Below are 19,372 nucleotides of genomic sequence, written 5' to 3' on the forward strand. Positions count from 1 at the left end.
GGGTAATGCCAGAACATTCTTTCCCTCCCAAAACTGTTGCTCACCTCCTGCCACTGCTCTGTTTGCTCCAGGCACTCAGCTCTGCCAGAGTCACATCGGAGCAGCCCTAAGCAACACAACTCCAGTGTGAAACACAGCACACCCAGCGAGAGACCTCGCCTCTCCAAACAGCACTGATGCAACAACCTCATGGAGAAAATGCAATCAAATAATAGAACTTGTAAAACAAAAGAAATCACATATATAATCTCACGTCTAAATAAGGATGACAGTGAATGGTGTAAAAAAACAAGAGCTGCCACCAGGTATCAATACATTCCACAGCACCGACAGTTTGTTTCCTGGAACCGCACGGAAATCGCAGAGCGCTTACAAACCCATGAATGTCACAACGCATCAGCTTGAGTGATTCCAAAATGCCTGTTAGCCAGATGACTGACAAGAGCCTGCTCAGTGATCTGGCTTTCCAGTGAATATTACTAACACAACACACGCCAGGTTACAGTCTATTGCTTAAATTGCTCTTGGAGAAAAGAAACAAAAGCGCAAAGTGATATGTAAATCTTCGCCACTCACGTCTCACAGGTGAATGGGCTTTTAAAGTCGAGTCTCTTTTTGCACTATTTTTTAAACCAGTTTATGAGCAGCTGTAGTCTTGTGGCTTGTTACAACTCTTTAAGGCTCCATGCTGTCAAAATCATTTGAGAAACATTGAAAATTTCACCACAGGAGGGTCGCTCTGGATGTCAAGGTTTAAACACAAAGTTCAGGCCCAGGACTTGCACAGATGGTTCAACAAACCGAGCGTCCCATATTTCTACCTTTTGTCTCATGTTTTGGCCCTGAGCTGTTTGTTACTCCTGCGTGGCTGGCACAAGGTCAGAATCTTCCTTGCTCCTCAGGAGGAACAAGGTGTTTTACTCTTCACAGAGGCTGACGAACCGATCTTCCTACTTCCATGCTAAGTGGCTGTGCATTTTTTTCTGTTTCTAGTAACTCATCGAAGATATCTCTAAAACAGAATGGAAGACCAACAGTGAAACTTTTGTACAACAGCAAAATCACTACATAAGGTAGCCCTGAAGGAATCAGCAACTGGGTTTACTCCACAAACTCAAGCATTACAAATCCTGGCAAAGAGAGATGTCTAATCTGACATCTCCAAGCAGCAGCAACGACAGAAGAGGGGGATACAAACCTTCTTCAGTTCTGTGAGCCTGAAAACATACCTACCTACAAACCTCATTTTGGCTGTGTCCTGAGATGACCATGGCTGCAACAACACAACTGCTAGGAGCAGGGGTAAGAGTATTTACAAATATCACAGCACTTAAGAAAAAAACCCAAGCTCCATTATGATTCCTGATGCACTATCATTCCACAGGTACTGAGACATTGAATCCCATTCTTAAAATACAATTTAATGTATTTGCTAAAACACTATGTATTATTGACATACAACCCTCTGAACTCTGAGCACTTAAATTTTGTCATTTTGGAGACATTTTTCATCCCAGCAGAGGACCAGAGGAAGAAGAGAAGCCTCCTTCCTCACAAGCAGCAGGTAATTTCTAGGAACAACATTCCCCAAGACACCTACTTGTGCATGTAGAAGAAGATGTATCCGCTTCGGTCTCTGTCACACTGAACGGTGGTCTCTAGAGTTCTAGAGACTTCCAGGTCATTGTAGGTGAACCAGGACTGCTTCTTGATATCATAGACATCACTGATATAATGACCTTCACAACAGAATCACAGAATGGTTTGGGTTGGAAGGGACCTCAAAGGTCATCCTGCTCCAAGCTGCCTGCCATGGGCAGGGACACCTTCCAGTACACCAGGCTGCCCAGAGCTTTATCCAGCCTGGCTTTGAACACTTCTGGGAATGGGGCAGCCACAACTTCTCTGCACACTTTTCCATGCTGCACTTCAGCCAGGGAGCTGGTTGGCCAGGGACCCTGGTCCTGCCACCTATGTCACATTTAAATGCTAAAAGACCCTTAAGATCCTGGTCCCTCAATCAGCAGGTAACAAGCACAAGCAATTCTACAAAGCCCACCAGCTGTACGTTTCCTATGTGTCATAGTCAGGCACCATGAGATCCCCAACCTGCTCCCCCATCAGCAAGTCATGGCAGAAGATTTGCTTTGCTGCCTGAATTCCCTCCTATAAAGAATTATGCTATGGTAATTCCGTATTACCAATTTTTCAAGCTAGGTAAGAGATAAAGAATAAAATGTGGCATCTTTTACCTGAAGATGATGTGCTTCCAATATGGCTGACAATGCTGATGAGACGATAGGAGTGAGGAAGCTCTCCTGTCTGGGGAAAAAAAAAAGTACAATTAAAGCTCTCAGGCATTCTTTTTTCCCCCACATAGCTTATGGACAAGATGAATTATACCTGAGATATCAACTTTGGCTACTGTATTCAAAGCTGCAAACCAGTGAAGGATTACAGAAACAGACACCCTGCTTCACACCAAACAAGGAGTCCTTCCAGAAGTGGGAAATGTGTATTTAATCTATCAGCAGGCCAGTGAGCGTGCCAAGGAGCTTTTTTTGACCTCAGAACAGATGCTGACATGAGCTCTACACTGCAAAGTTTTCTAAACAACCACTTCCTGAGCAACTTCCACTGATGTCAGAATTAATCCAGCAAATAAACAGAAAAGCCAAAAAGGAACACCATGCTCACTTCTGAAATATCAAAGACATACCATCGATAATGGTACACAGATTCAACAGCTAATACTGGACATGTAGCCCAAATTCTTGTCCTGCACCTGTACTGTCAGTGGACAACACCCTCTCTACATACAGGAAACAAACTCTTTTTATTCAATGGCTTTTGACAATTTATTTTTTAATACTCTCTTGACCAGGAAATGTTATCTCTAGAATTCACTGACAATTCTGTTAAAGAGAGTATCTTAGAGAAATTCAGAAGGTCTCTGCAGCTGATTTTAATTTTTTTTTTTTTGGGTTTTGTTTGCTTTGGTTTGTTTTTTTTCTTTTTTTTTTTGTAATTGAAATAACACAGTAAGACTTACGTACAGAAGTTTTCTATGTTTTTACTTTAGAATATAAAATACCTTTCTAGCCTCTACACCTGCTCTGTAAAACTACCTTCAAGACTATAAAGAATAGCTGTATTTCTCAGCTGGCTTTTGAAATCATGGATCAAACCTCAGCATTTCTTTTCAGCTCTTCTGCTTCAGCTTCTGAATACTCCATGTCCAGAACATCCTCATTCCCAGAGTCTTCATCAGAGCCAACGCTGTCCAGGAGAGAGCTGTTAAACTCTAGATAGCAAGGAAACAATGATAACTGCATGAGAAGCTGTGGACCACACAGGAATTTACAACAGGCTGAGGTATATCTACCCACATAAACAGGCATAATAAAATTTCAAGCTTCATTTTCAAGGAAAACAAGGGGATGTTGGAATTTCCAAACAAAAGCTCTTGCCCTTTTCCAACTTGTCAGAGCAACAGTTGAGTATCTTGGAATTAATTTTAGCACCATCTCCCTCATAATTTTCCAAAGGGGCACTATGGCAATGACAGCTGGGTGACAAAAGAGCAGTTAACACCCAACTGGCCCTGGAGCAGCAGTGGGCTGCAGACAGGACAGACAGCAAAAGAAGGACAGCCAGTCTGGTCAGTGAGCTGCGCGTTCCTGCAACGAGAAGCTATGAATTACAGTTTTAACTATAAGTTGCATGAACAAAGTGCATTTTTGAATTAAAACTGGCAACAAAATGCTGCTGCTGGCAGCAGGCATCTTTTCATTGTTTTCAATGGTAAGAAGGCTGCTCACCACAGGAACTTCCAGTTTGCTTGGCTGAGCAAAATGCACGCAGCTTTCTGTAAAGAGCCGGAAGGCACCACTGCTCCCTGTACATGCTGTTCCAAAGTTCCTGGGGTTCAGCAGCTACCCAACTAATTTAAGATTTTGTACAGTTCTCATTAGGAGAAGTAGCTATGCTTTCACCAGTTCAATTAAAGCTATGGAGTCCCGGGTGGATGAGAAGTTGGGATTAACAGGACGCTGCTCTGGAATTTTTTCTCGTCTGTTTTCAAGAGACTATCACGCCAGCTGTGATGGAGTTGTTTTGCCAAAGAGATTCTCACACTGTTTGTCCTGTTAAATCATCAGTCACTGGATTAGTATAATCTTCTTGGGAAGTTTACAGACGACTCCCTTACTTAACTGGGAATCCTTTGCTGCTGCTTTCCACACTCACTTGGGCTGCAGGGTAGACTACAGCCTGGAAACACACCTTGGTAGGCCTGTGCACGAAGCACCTGCCACAGGAATTGCTCAAGGCCACTTCACCTGCAGTGCCAGGATGGCTACTCTGATGGTTCTGTGCTTATGGCATCACTGGGGTCCCTCATAAGACAAATGCAACCAGCTCTGCATTCAAGATGTTGTACATCTCCTTGAACAGCTGCTTCCTGATGCCTTACAAACGAGACAGTAGCAAGGAAATGCTCGTGTTTAAGCCAAGCAACTGCAAATCAAGGGGATGAAAGCCTTGAATTCTTCCTGGATATCATTCAAGGAAAACCCAAGAAGGACTGGTCACTTAGTCTGCCAGAGCTCAGGGTGAGGGATGCCTAAGCAGCATTCAGCTTACTTCTCTTCAGGAGCTGACACAGGTTCTTCCAGTAACAGCTGAGGGCCTTTAAAAGGCCCTGAGCAACTACAAGTATCTTAACACAATACTTTATTATCCCTCCCTCTCCCTCTTCGGAGCAGGAATTTTCTCTCAGTTATGCTTTGCTCTGCCAGATTGTATGAAATCACTTGCATGCCAGCCTCACACAAATGTTAAACAATGCCTGTGGAGGCCTACAGCACGGTCTGGACTTGGAGGAGACAGACAGTATACATTTTGGGTTTCTTTCTTCACCCCCAACAGCTGTACCTTGCAGTGAGGTCTGTCCCCTTCCCATCCCATACCTGACAGAAACAGCACTGATTCATTTTCCCAGGCAAGGCTAGGGCATTCATTAATCAGGCCTAAAATAGCAATGCAAGTAACAAATAATCCTTATGTTCTGACAAGGGCCATTAGCACGCTGGCTTTGCTGGGAATGCAAAGTTTCAAGATCCACTGTACTTTCTCTAAATTAATATTATTCTTTAATGTATATTATAGATGTTGCTTATAATATATTACACATATCTCTCTCTGTATCTCTATAGCTAACTAAAAACTCAAAAGACTGAAGTAAGTAATTTTTCAGCTTAAGTTTTTCCTGGCATTTGCTTTCACAACCAAGAACAAGAAAAACTGACCTTGAGCGCCAAACACAACAAAGCACACACCAAAAGAACATGAATCCCAGCTGTCTTACTGACAGGCAGGAGCTGCATTCACACACACATATCAATTTTCTCTCAAAAGCAACATACTGGAAGAACTTAAATAAGTTTCACCTTGTAGACTTAATTCCGTGGCTCGTTTGAGGTCATCATCCTCTTTCTGTTCTCGTGCCTCCTAATGGGGAGAGAACAAAACTTAGCTCATTGAGACATTTCACTGTTTAAAATTCTTGTGGTGCTCTTTTTCCATTGAAACTGTGCTGCTCTGGTTTCTACAACAAACCTGACATTGTAAATTAAAGGTTCTGTGTGAAGGAATGTTTGCAACCACCGAGAGTCCAATGTTCCCGTGCAACAGAACCTGGGACAAACCTTCATTAAGGCTTGTCAAAGCTCCTGAAGTTTGGTATGCAGCAGAGCGAGTCTCCAGTAACACCAAATGCTCTCCCTGGATCATTAATTTGAAAAGCATCTGAATGAATTTGTAACCCTGTGCTCGGGAAAGCTGTCACTGATACACAAAGCTCCTCACACTTCAGCAAAATTTAGTCTGCTTCTGACCAAAGCCAGCTGAGGACACAGTCATTAAATCCTGACAGATTTTGCTATTTTTAAGCCATTTGAAAGTGGAGCCAGTGGTTGTATCTAACAGGTGCAATCCACAAAGGCAGGATGCAAAACGACATCACTGAACAACCAGGTATTAAAAATATTACCATGACCAAGCAGCAAAGAAACCTCAAGTCAACAAACACATCAAATGTTTGGATAATATCATGCCCCTATTCCTCCCACTACTCTTGAAAGCCCAGAGCTATGGCAAGCCATTCAATAATATTTAATGAGCTGGCTTCTTAATTTTGGGTTTGAGTGCTTTCAGCACACCTGAATGCAGCACCCCAATGATGTATTTCAAATCAAGATAACCACAGCTACCACATTTCCATGCCCACATCATTAGAATAGCAGATTTTTGCTTCAGAACTGTAGCAGAAACACACTCAAAGGGCAGTTTTACATTATTAGCATGAGGCCTTTTATCTCACTATTTCTAAAGGATTTGGGAATCTTTGTTAAACTGCTCTGCATTGATGAATCAAAGCTACATCTGGCATGGAACATACCAGCACCTCATAATGAGTAATGGGAGAGGAAAAAATCCAAGAGCCATGGAAACATCAGATCTCATAAGGAAAGCCATGACAGCTTTGGTATTAATAGAGAGCAGACAAGGGCACCTATTTAAAGGAAGACCTGGCTAAGTGCTTGCTTTATTCTCTGCTGCTTGGTTGAACTTGTAGAAATCCGTTACAGGTCTTGCAGTTCTAGTGGAATACAGACAGTTAGCACACAACTCAAAACCCCCATTCTTTCCAAGCCTAATTTAAAGGACTTGTTTTCAACTAAATTATTTGGGATCCTTTTTCCATTTTATTAACAGGGAAGGATCACATAAATGCTCAGTTCCTACATTCTTCACTAAGCATCCCCTACTTACTAGCACAGAAACACACCTAGGATAGACACATCTTTAGCCTGACCTGACATGGTCATTCTTAGCCTTGGCTTTGAAATCTGCCTCTTTCACTGAGTCTTGACATGACACACTGCAAGAAACTGCCAGAGAAGCTAAAGGTGGGCTGGGATCTTGATGTCAGAGAGGAAGAGTTTAGTTGAGGTTATCATAATTTTTAATATAATGTGACAAACCAGCGCACAAAAGTGCATGGGGAGCTCTGAGAAATCTGTGGGTCTGTGATGTGATGCACAGGTTTCAAAGCACATTCAAAATGTGCCCAGATGTACCCAGTGTCATCACTCTACTGACACTGGAGCTAGAAGAAACCCAAACATTTTTCCATCTGGTTATGTCAAAAAAAAGCAGAATTCCTTTGCAGTTACTGCCTGAATGCAAGCTTCAGGCAAGCTTTTCCTTTAGCTTTCAGGTAACCAGTGTTGGGGAAGACAACTTAAGAAAGCAAACTATTTCTTACTTGCTCTTGAAGGCTTTGAGCCAGTGCCTGCTGGAGTTCTTGTTCTTCCCTCTCTCTCTCCATATCGTACTGCTGCAGCCAGTCAACCTCCCCTTGGGAGCCTTCTGGAGTTTTGTTTTCCTTATTCTCATCAAAATCTTTAGTTATCTCAGTGAAACTGGCAGGACCTGAGGAATCACAAAGTACAGTTTATACTTTTCTGTGTCTTCTGTTTGTTACCAGCTAAGTCCTCTTTAAATCACCACAATCCTTGCAGCACAGTGACATCTATTGACAGCGAGCTCACCCGCCATAAAACACCCACACAAGACTCAAATGGAAAAAACTCCAAAGTGCAGTCATACTCATTTTAGCTGGTGCACAATGAACCATTGATTAATCCCTGAACCTGTTCTCTTCTTAGCCTTTTATGTTCACTCAGAAACAGCAAGTTTAACTACAGAAGCCACACACCACTAGGTTTCTCCAGCCACAAACCTGAATTTCTCTGTAAGAAAGCATGGATTATAAAAATTTGCATTGCGTATTATACCTCAGAGTAGTACAGATGAAGCCACAATAAGAGCCAAACCAAATGCAAGATGAAAAAAAGCACAAATCTCAAGCACTGTTTAAATGTGCTACCTTCTGCTTCAGCTAAGAGCCTCAATCTTGTGAGCACTATGTACAGCTTTAAAGGTGCATGGTGATGGTAACTTTTTAGTTCACCCTTGAAGTAAACACAGTGGCAGAAGTGCTTTACAGAACATCAGAAATGAACATTCATTCAACTGCTGCACACACTCCTGCAGCTGCAGGACACTTTGATTCTTTCTTGCAACTAAGGAAAGTGCAACATCTGCTCCAACAGCTATCAGGCAGCAGCATGTGAAATTGCATGCTTTTGTCGTGTGCAGACTTCAACATCTGCTGATTAGTTATTAACAGGGGTAATACAAGGCAGTCTCAGTATCTGCGAGCCCTTAAACACAAGACAAACAGCACCAGAACCATTATCCATCAAGTCTAATCCTTTCAAGATTAAAAAAACCCCAGAATGCGTTACATGACCTTTGAAAACTTCCAGTATAAGAAGAAATACAGAACTTATATTAAACACATATTTTTTGCTTAAGAGTCACAAAAAAGCCTTCAAATAATTACACTGTACCTTCCAAAGAAAACCTGGACAGAAATACGTTTATGTGGCCACATTCTATCACAACTCCATTTCACAACACTGTAAGCAACATTACTGCATAAAAAGGAGGGCACAAAGCAGGCTGATCACATACATAGCGTTATTCTTATAGCCTTCCACCATCAAGGCTGTCAAGAGCTGTCCATTGAAGCAAGTGTCATTTTTGGAAACAGTGGGGTATTCTGTTGTTAATTAACCTCCTGGCTCTTAGAGGACCTGAGCATATTGTTGGTCTCTTTTTCCATGCTAGTGCAATTAAAAACCTGCTGGAAAGCATGTAGCACACAATAAATGCTAAAACACTTCTATTTCCTTCAGCTGGCTAAAGGAAGACTCAACTTCCCCCCACTGAGATCACAGGCTCCTCCTTGTACTTAAACATGTCTCTGTCAGAGGCCACAATTCACTTGAGTGTCTCAAGCTTACAAGTCTACTCTCACATAAAAAGCTTTAGAAAATAATAGAGATATAGTTAAATTCATTAGTAACTACTGACAAAAGGCTGCATTTATGAAGGCATTCTAGTCTTATGCCATGAGAGCACTGCTACTGTGCTGCCTAGGCTACAACAGCTACAGAAATGAAAATACTTTCTGCTTATGGAAGAGTCAGTTCTAGACAGGCCAAATATTAGGAAATTGAATGGTCTGGCACAGGAACCTGTGGAAGCATGTGTTAATCAAGAGAGGAAAAAATGGAAATTAACTTTGAATCATGGAGGTGGCAGACTTAGAAGAAAATACATTTACACGGTTTGATGAATTAAATGCTTTATACATAGGGAAATTATAAAGTTTAAGTTCCTAAAACTCTGATCAAGTCACAGTTTCAGCAGTGCACTTGCATCCAGTTCCTACCACCAGCCATTACCAACCTGATGTTATCAGTAACCTGCTTTAGCCCACTAGAGTTAAGATGGTTGCTTTGCCTTACCTGAGTCTAATACTGTTTTGGGTTTCTCCATCTCCATAGATTCCAGGTTTTCTGGCAATTCCTGAATTTCATCATCTCCAAAACCAGTGTCTGGGCTGCTTGTGGGCTTATCTTCATCATGGCTCAGAGACAGAGAAGCTTCCCTTTTGCTAATCTCTAAGACAGCTGCTAGGAGCTCATCTTCGCTCATCCCATCAAAACCAGCATTACCCAGCTCGGGTTTATCACCTTCCATTTTACTTCTTTTTGAAGCCTGGAGATGAATGGAGTTATGATTAAGTGTTTGAATAAACAAGTGTAGTATATAGCATCAGCTTTACATTTCCGTGGAGATTTATTTTTATTAACCCGAGGGACCGGGAGCTTGGCACTGTCAACATTCAACATAGTTACATGAGACTCAATGGAGAGACAGCCTTTATAGCTACACTTACTCTACAGAAAAATATTTAAATGTACACTACAACCAGTTTTTACAGGCCTTGTGGATTAACATACATAAGATAATTCTTCCCTTCTCCTTCCTTTTCTTGAAAACTTGTTTCCCCTTTAGGTTCTGATGAATTCTCAAGCCCCTGGCAAGTCAATGCTGAGATAGAAGCAGGGAAACTGCAAGTTTGTTAATAAAGGATGAAGCAGCAACATGAGAGTAACTGCACTCAAATATAGGCATGGCTGAACAGAAACTAAAATTGAGCTGGTATGAAGAGCAATTAAAATTAGGTTTTGTGCTGCAGATTTGCCATATGAAACCTTGATGTGAGTGGAGGGAGGAGGGCAGGAGTTGCAAACCAAGTAAGAAAACAGTTAAACAGGGAAAGGGGGAATTATTCTTTCCCAAGGAGAACAGAATGATTTTCATTTGGAAGAAAGAAAAAACACCTTAGTCTTAATCTCAATTTTCCTTTTTATAGTTAATTTTCCTAAAGCTGATGCTCACCAACTCCTACACCATCGTAATTTGCAAATAATATAGTAATTTCAATCATTTTGACATTAACTGTTAATCAGGAGGTTAACCTCCATGTATGCATGCTTACACAATTACACTATTTATCATATGCTTAGAATTTCTTTTCCTATATTATGTTAAAAATGGGGTAAGATAGTCTCTATGAAAATGTACTTATCCAGATCTTACTGCAAACTGCATTAGGATGAATCCCAGAACTTTGTTTAAATGAACAAAATTACATTTTTACTGCTGCTTTTTACTCAAATACAGCAAGCATTTTGTATTAAAACTGTCTTATCAAACCAGATTAGCAAATGAGTTAGTGAACTAAACTGCTTGTTCTAGACTTGCTGCCCTCCAAGAATTAGAAGTGACAAATTTAAACCTCTCTCCTCACACGTATTTATGCACTGGATAAATAAAGCAGAATACCTTTTGAAGCTTTCTGGTTTCTCTCTCTGCAGCACCTGTAGGCTACCAACATCAAAACTGGTATAAGCTCTTCAGCAAACCCTAGTTCCAGGCTCCCTGCCAACAACTACCACTAATTCAGTGGATGGACTTTAAAGACTTGGCAGCATCTGTGCATTATTTGAATACAACTTTTCTACTAGACATTATTTGCATAGATTTTAAATAGCTTAGGCTCTAAGACAGGCTGCTTTAAGGAAGCATTTTTAAGAAGTTCTTCAAACACTACTTCATCTGCAGAAGCAGAGATCACAGGAACTGCAGTTGTGCCGTTTAGCTGGACAACTGCTCTTTGCCCCTACCACCCAGTGCCATATACAGATGCTACTCCAGCTGTTCTCCCACTACTACGGCAGGGACATTTTGCAAGGAGTGCCTGGCAAGAGATACACTTGCCAGACAAAGTGACCACCAAGCCCTTAATGCAACCCCATCCACAGCTCTTTTGAGAATCACACCAAGAGAAATGGTGCAGCAAGTACTGCCACTTCCAAAAACCAGGACCAGGTCTCCCAGGACAACACTGAGGCGGTCAGAGAACCTGGTTAATGGTAACACACGGTTGGCCAGGCCTGTGGTTGAGAAGTGGCCAATATGCAAGGCCACAGAATAAAATAATTTATGTGGAATCATCACCACCAGTGTTTCTTTCCCACAACAGGCTGTAAAGCCTGTAATTAATTTGTTATTCAAATTAGTATGCTTTATTCCCATAATTTCTGCACTTACAGGGCTTGTGCAGTAGAAACTACTTACTCTTCCTCACAAACAAAACTCCAGGAAGAATCAGGACAGTTTGAAATACCTTTTCTGAAAGGTACATAAGAGGCACTTCAAAGACAAGCTTGTTTCCTTCCCTCAGCTGCAGCCAGGCATAGATGTGCCATGGAGGACAGCAGTCACAAGACCTTCAGCAAAGGGTTTTCTGTGTTTTCCCACAGTAATCCATTCCGCCCCTACATATTCTGACCATCAGGAAATGTTCCCTAATATTTAATCTAAAAATTAATGTCTGCAATTTAGTCTATTACTTCTTGTTCTATCCACCACAGGCACAGGAAACAGCTGAAGTGTTTCTATTAACTTCTTCCCCTTCCTTGAAGACATGAGCCTTGCTTATGTTTTTCTTTAAACTAAAGACCAAACTGAAGACCACTTGCCTGGCTCTTTCTCTCAACATCTTCCTTTCTAGACCTCTGACCATTCATGTTCCTCTCCTCTGGCCCCTCTCCAGTTATAACTATAACTCTTTTCAGTCCAGAGCCCAAAGATGGATACAGAACTCCAGCTAAAGCTCAATTCTGAGGAAAAAAGGAGGGTTACTTCACACAATGTGTACGTAGGCTACGGTTCTGTCTAGATACTTCTCCTTTCAACCGGCCTGACCTTGTGATTGTCACCTTTCATGACCTTTCTGAAGGTCCGCTGTTTTCTCAGCTGTTCCTATCCCACATTTACAGCCAATCCTGATAAGATTAGCACCTTTAGCTGCGTTCCTACTGAACAACCTCTCCTATTTTTATGCAGTTTCTCAGATTTGTCAAGATCATTCTTATCTGTAGTTCTGAGCTTCATCAACCTGGCAGCTCTTCCCAGCTCTGGATCTTCTAAAAATTTAATACTCAGTATCTGTCATTTATTAAATACTGGGTCAAGATCCTCCTTTGGTTTGACTTTCCCATCAGATCAGAAACTGAAGATATCTTCCTCTTGTTACTACTGCTATTCATCCACATTTACACCGGTCCTATAATATCATAATTAGGGCCACAAGTCTCTGCTTGATTAAAATAACCCTATGAGCATTGTCAAAAACTTTAGTGAAGCAAAAGCTTTATAGAAGCAGAGATGCAAGAAACTTGTCCTATGCACTAGGCCTGCAGCACTCTCAACAGAACAAAGTGGTACTGCAAGATAATCCTCTAAGCTGCTTCCATTCCCTTCTGGGTCATCATTTCTTCCCACACAACTCATCTACCTGCTAATACACTGGCCTGACAGGCAAAAAAGTATCTTGGCAGCATTAACACTAGTCACAAGGAAAAGCTCAAAGGCAATTTGAAATTAACTGTGCCATTACACCGATGAACTTGGTCTCTTCACACTTCTGTGTCCGCCTACAAAGACTGTTAGCTTCAGATTCTAAAAACATTTCAAAGCCACACTTGAAAGGGGACACGGATTGGATGTGCATGAAATTGTCTCAACTGAATATTTTGCTTAGCCCAACTTGTACTGGATCTAATTTAATCAAGGGCTTTACTGCATACTTTTATTATTGACAGCACATTATACTTCAGCCCAGGAACATTATTAGTGGAAGTTACCCAAAGGACTGACCAAACTGCTAAGCAGCTGCTATCCATAACCTGAAAACTCAAGTTCAATTGCAATGCAATTACTTCTGTTCCCAGTGGGAACCCAAGACAACTGTAGAGAGAGGTCAATTAGCAAAGCACTCCCTTCCAGCACTGCAGTGCTAATTAGGAGGGAAAAAGCCTCATCTGACATCAGTGTCACTCAGTTTATGCTAAAAAAAGCACACAGCAGACATGAGCACATACAGGATCTAGTACATGAAAATTTGTGGGTTTTTCCCTTACCTTTTCTGGCTCATCTTGTAGTTGCTGCTGATCTCTGCTCTGTATGTTACACAACCTTTGGCTATGGGCAACAGAGCGTTTCAGTGGCTCATCATCGCTGTCAGAATCTACATAGTGTGCTGCAGAGCTCTTTGACTTGAAAGTGTATTTTCTGTAAATTAAAAACATGGCTATAGAACTTCACAGCATTGTAACATGATACAAACATGTCTCAAAGTAACTGCTGAAGCATTGCTTTCACACTGTTCAATTGGGGAACAAACTGCAACAACTGACAATGACAATCTATTAATATGGCAGACAAGGTTTTCAGAAAAGCTTTATTCTGTTGGGTTAACTGACATGTCTACTTGAAGCCTGCAATAACAGCTTACAAAGTTAAAAGTAACTAAGTGTGTGACTCCTGCTTTTTAAGGCAAAGGATTCTGCACTTTACTAGCAATCCCAGACTCACTGAACTCATTTGAGACAAGGCCACATTAACACATAGAATTTGGCATAAATCATTTGTCCAGAGTTTTTTAAGTTGGACACAGGGCTTTTCACGACATCACTCAGATATAAAAAGTACAAAACTGCACCAATTTTTCATTTTTCCTGTTTGCTCTTCCATTAAGATCTGTTCTAAAGAAGCAAGAATGAAAGACGAAGGAGTCTGAGAAGTCACAATTTCTGTTTTATCAGTAAATCTGGTCTTTAAGCATCCCTCAATGCAAAACCATCCAGTGTGATATCACATTTTTCACAGTATCAAAAACTGTCTGTCTCATCTTTGCAAATAAGGAATCAACCACCTGTTCCCAAAACACCCATTCTGGCTCCATAGAGTCAGAGCAAAGAGCTAGATTAGAGAAGTAGAAATAATTTTGCTTCTTAAACTAGGCAAATTGCACCATTGATGTTAATTTCAGCTACCATGTAATACCGATAAAACTCAGATATGAGAAAAGACACTAGCTGAAATAATTTACAACATAAAAACCAGAAAAGAACTAAAAAATCTAAAAATGCCTTGGAAACTACGCCACAAAACCCCAGGCCATTGGACATGGACACTCCAGAGCTATACTCACCTACAAGGTGTGGAAGTGCTTACAGTACAGGAATTCACCATTTGGGAGGCTTTCAATGGACGGGAACTATTAAAAGACCAAAATAATTTATTGCAGTAGTTACAGTCTTTAAAACATAAGTGTTTACTTGTCTGCTATGCATGCAAATCCATGACCAAAAGAACAAGCAGAATACCATTATGTACTTGCTAATTGCTAAGATTTACAGTAATAACTTCATCACACTATAAATAAACAACAGTTGTTCAAAACCATGTATAATCCTTTAAACTTGATTCACTTCTTGGCGATGCACCCTCAGGGACCAGCTCACAAATTAAAGGCTCTTGGCTCCCATGTCAAGACAACTCATTCCTTTATATTTTATTCCCACCAACACTTGAGTTCCTGCTCCCAAACCACAGTCTCCTGCTGTTGTCTGGATCAGCCGGTTTTCTGGCATATCCCACATCTTAATTTCTCCTGCCTTACCTAGATTCCTCTGAACCAACTTCCTGCTCCATCTAATCCTTTCATGGGCTCCTCAAAGTCCATCACTGCTCATCTATCAAACAGATGGTGGCCACTGCAGCAATCTTTTCTAATCTTCCCCCTAAACCAGGGCTGCTTCTCTCCATCCTAGATCCCCTTCCACTCCCTGGTCAGTCACAATGGCTTCCATGACTGAAAAAAACCCCAAACATTGGAAAGCTATTTCCAACCTATTTTCAAGTATTGCTGCTCTGTTTAGCACAAACTGTTGTGGTTGAGATTTCTACTGTTAAACTCATTGGAAACATCCACTCCATTTACATCTCAAAACGCCACTAAAGATTTGGCAAAACAGCTGCCACACTGCTGAACATATGCACCAGATGTGTCCTAGCTCACTATGGATACCCTGACTATGTCACTCAGCAGAGGCTACAAGAGACCTAAGGGCTCCTCGTTCCTCATTCTGCCACAAGCTTCCTATGACAACTGGCACATTTAGTCTCTGTGTCTCAGGTCAGGCAGCTGTACAGAAATGACAGTCTCAGGGAAAAGGACAGAGTATTTTCAGCATGCAAAGTGCTCAGATACTACAGTGGTACAGGAAAGATGATGAAAAATGAATGACAGCACAGGAGGTGCAAGTGGAAATTAGCAGAAAAAGGTAGGATGTTTTGTCTTCTAAGCAGAGTTAGAGTGCTCGGAAGGGAAAGGTAATATAGATTACTTTGGACTGAGAAGCCTACATTTTAAAATTACTAGCAGAAGTGTTCTTAAAAAGAATATAAAGTTATTTTCAAGGACAGTGAATAATATTATCTTACCAAATATTCCCTAGATAATGCCCAACCATCTCTTCCTACTGCTTCTATCATGCTTCCTTTTCAAACATGTTCTTATAACAGCAGCACTACAAACCAGCAGCACACATCTGAAGTGCATAATCGTAACGTTTCCTTGCCCAGACATCCTCTGGAGAGCTGACAAGTGCCTGCCTTGTGGCATACATGATTTAACAGAGCAGAGACCACAGCTGCACACTTACATGGCAGAATGGACGCTCCATCCCAGAGTCAGTGGCAGCCTGGTGCTTTCCGTGCAGTGGGAAAGCAGGGTTAAGTATCTCGGAATAACCACCTGCTGCCCGACTTTATGGTTGAGAGACAATGCTACATTGAAGCTGTATCGTTTCAGATGAAGAATCAGGACCCTGAGAGAGATGAGAGAAGGACAAATGTTCATCTCAAGACAGAAGTCAAAGATAATCTATTCAAAATCCAAGTAAGCATTTTTTCCAAAGGCATTCACCTGACCAAACCAAACTATTACTTTGGGATGGCAGGCAAATGCTGGCCATCTCTTACCTGCAAGACAGAGGTGCCTCATTCATCACTCAATTTGTACAATATTAAAATTCCAGAATATATTTTCTGTGTCTGCTTTGTTCACATCCCAGAAACCCCAAGAAAAGGGGAAGGTGAAAACTTAGTCCTCCTTGTGCAGGGACAGGGAGGAAGAAACAAGAACTGCTAAGGGTTTCCAAGGGCTTCTTTAGAGTGAAACTGAAGAACAGCATGAAGACTGACTACAGGTGCACCTCTTTCACACACTGACCACTGTACATGCTGTCCTGCTCATCTTCCCAGCTTTACTCTTCAAGGGATTTTTGCCTGCACTTTTGTAACATGCTTCCAGGAAAGAGAGGAACAGTGTCAACACTTACCTGGGAAGCCTGTTGAACTTGTGTGTGACAACAGCAGACTTTCCATTGCACTTCTCACAGGAATACTCAATCTCCTCTGCCTGTTTAAGGGAGCAGAGAAATGACTTGTGGAACAAAAGAGAAATCAAACAGATCTCAACCAAAATACACCACATATCTTACACAGACTCTAAAAAACAGCAGTAACCCCTTAAAATTATAATCACCTTCAAGCTGACCTAGTAAAAGCACATTTAATAAGCGGTCAGGCAGCAGACCTTAAAATTTCACAGCATATCCACTAAAACAGAAGGAATTTTTCTTGCAAGTCTACTGGAGACCAGTGAATTAGCCACCATTATGACACAAAATAGCTTCCAAAGGGAGGGGACAATCTTGTGAGGTTAACAGTTTTCCCTCCCATGCATAGGATTTGTTTGGTTTTTTTTTTTTTCTTCCCTAACAACCTTTGGTGAAGGATGGTGCCAGGAAATTTTCTCCCTCTTATTCAAAACCTTTGCTTTGTTCCTCAAAAGGTATCCTCATCTAAACTTAACAAGGCTATGCTACATGAGAGTAGAGTTCTGAACAGACACCAAAAGGGGAAGCATTCCTTTTCCAAAATTACATAACTTGCCCATCAAACATTGCTACAAGCCCTTTACCTTAAGTGAAGTCAAATTACACTAATATTTCAGGATGTTTAAAAAATTGTAAGACACCCCCCCCACCATGAGCTTTTAGAAGAAAAAGAGAGAACGTCAGCTGTTCTCTCTGTTGAAAATACTATCTATACAGAGAGGAAAAAAAAGGTTTGTCTCAAGATATCACAAAATACAACACCAATACACAGACATATGGCTCATTTTCAGCTTTCAGAAGCTTCACCTTGAAGCTCCACTTACAAAGTAAGCATCCACATATTACAGCTATTTTTTTTTTTAAATTATTGTACCTGCATGACCTTTTCCTCCATGCTAATTAAGGCTTGTACACAAGCTGTTGAAGCATCCTAGCCCAGGACAGGTAGCACTTCCTGAGTGATTATCCCAATCTGACAGCCTCCCTTCTCTCCTCTGTATTTGTTTACACCTCAACTCTTTCATCACAAAATTGGGAAGTTTACCTATTTTACAGCAGTTAATTTCTGCACAGCATTTTACAATATAAACTTGCGTATGCTGTTAATGGACAAACCTCAAAAAAGTGCAGTTATCTCACACACCTGGAAACCACTGTCATTGAGACTAATAATCAGCTGTACAATCAGAATTTCCATATGGTGCAAAACCTACAAACACTCCCCAATGCATAAAAACCCCCCTCAAAGTACATACCCGAAAAAAGAGGTCAAGAGAATCCTGGATGGATCGGGAAGGAAGGAATTTCTTCCTTCGAGGAAGGTCAATGGAGAGGTCATTAAACTGTTCTCGTTTAGTGACTGTTTCACCACACCTGAAAAACAAACATGCTTGTGCAAGTCTGATAAAAAATAAACTTGAAACTAATGAACACTTTATGGTTTAGGGTAAAGTGACTTCCCCGTAAACATATGTAAACATATACACCCTATTTTTACTCATCAAAACGGAACTGTTTGATGCTCAGGACAGAGTTGGAACTTGCAATTTCTTTTTGATGCTTTAGAAGTTGAAACATTTGTGTAAGGGTAAGAACAAAAATGCACAGATTGCTTTGGAGAGGCAAATGATCAGGTATAGAGGAAATCAAAGTGATTGCTATAGCTGAACACATCTGCTGCACAGGTCACACACAATGAACGCCCAAACGTATTGGTTGACATCTTTTTCTGCAAGAATGTAGAGAGACAAAAGAAAATGCCATTCTCTGGAAGCCCTTAGAAAGATCAAATTAAATACATGGCATCCCCTTTTTCCTTTTTTTAAGAGGAAATATTACTTGGCTGAAACCCCCTTTTTTCTCTATTCCCATACAGCTGGTACACAAAGAGCAAAGCACAAAGGCTTTCCATTGGAAATGCAATGAAGAACTAGGTGGTATGAAACTGTTTAAAGAAGGCCTGCAGCAGCAGGCAGCGGAGTGTGAGGTTTACAGCATTTCTAGACAAGAAAGAATATTTCTAAATATCTAGCCTTGGATAAAACATAGTTCTTAGTTCTGGTTACAACCTGCAGATGAAGTCACGTGAGATGGGAACACTTCCTAGTTTTTTAAGTGTGAAAAAAGCTGTCAAGCACACTTACGTTTTGCAAATGATAGAATGCTGAACCTCAAACTCTAAGTTACTGATAACAGGACATGTATAAACTTTGGTGGCTGAGAGGTCATCAGAAGCACGTCCTGGTGAGTTATCCTCATTAGGGACTGGTTCACTCTTCCAAGTTTTGTTTAACTTTTCCATGTCTTCCTTCAGCTGATCCAGACACTGGCTCAAGAACTCATGTGCATCCTAGAAACCAGATAAATGCAATGAAATGGCTTTGTACGACTTCATTCAGTATTTTTCTCAAACACACACAGACTGGTGAACTACATTCAGTTCACTGCATTCAGTAATACCGAGGCAGTTCTGCTCTAACAATCACTGCCCTTCAACCCAAAGTCACTTCAGCCAAACACAGCTGAAGCTTGACAGGTTCAATGCAGCTCAATCACTGGACAAATTGCACATA

General features: G+C 41.1%; 1 protein-coding gene across 2 annotated transcripts in view; it reads right to left on the reverse strand.

Annotated features, from left to right (window-relative positions):
* Positions 1-221: 221 nt before the first annotated feature.
* USP37 (ubiquitin specific peptidase 37) overlaps positions 222-19,372 on the reverse strand; it is a 32,036-nt gene continuing 12,885 nt past the window's right edge. For both annotated transcript variants that reach the window (XM_041473167.1, XM_041473168.1), the window contains exons 12-24: positions 18,944-19,149; positions 18,056-18,173; positions 16,740-16,819; positions 16,062-16,226; positions 14,546-14,611; positions 13,473-13,623; positions 9,444-9,696; positions 7,331-7,497; positions 5,451-5,511; positions 3,189-3,304; positions 2,253-2,322; positions 1,601-1,739; positions 222-1,012 (exon numbers count right to left, since the gene is read on the reverse strand). In XM_041473167.1, the coding sequence (XP_041329101.1) occupies positions 925-1,012; positions 1,601-1,739; positions 2,253-2,322; positions 3,189-3,304; positions 5,451-5,511; positions 7,331-7,497; positions 9,444-9,696; positions 13,473-13,623; positions 14,546-14,611; positions 16,062-16,226; positions 16,740-16,819; positions 18,056-18,173; positions 18,944-19,149 (1,680 nt within the window). In that variant the 3' untranslated portion in view covers positions 222-924. The remainder of the gene's footprint in view (positions 1,013-1,600; positions 1,740-2,252; positions 2,323-3,188; positions 3,305-5,450; positions 5,512-7,330; positions 7,498-9,443; positions 9,697-13,472; positions 13,624-14,545; positions 14,612-16,061; positions 16,227-16,739; positions 16,820-18,055; positions 18,174-18,943; positions 19,150-19,372) is intronic.

The sequence above is a fragment of the Pyrgilauda ruficollis genome, unplaced genomic scaffold, assembly GCF_017590135.1.
Source record: "Pyrgilauda ruficollis isolate IOZ18807 unplaced genomic scaffold, ASM1759013v1 scaffold3, whole genome shotgun sequence".
Lineage (NCBI taxonomy): Eukaryota > Metazoa > Chordata > Aves > Passeriformes > Passeridae > Pyrgilauda > Pyrgilauda ruficollis.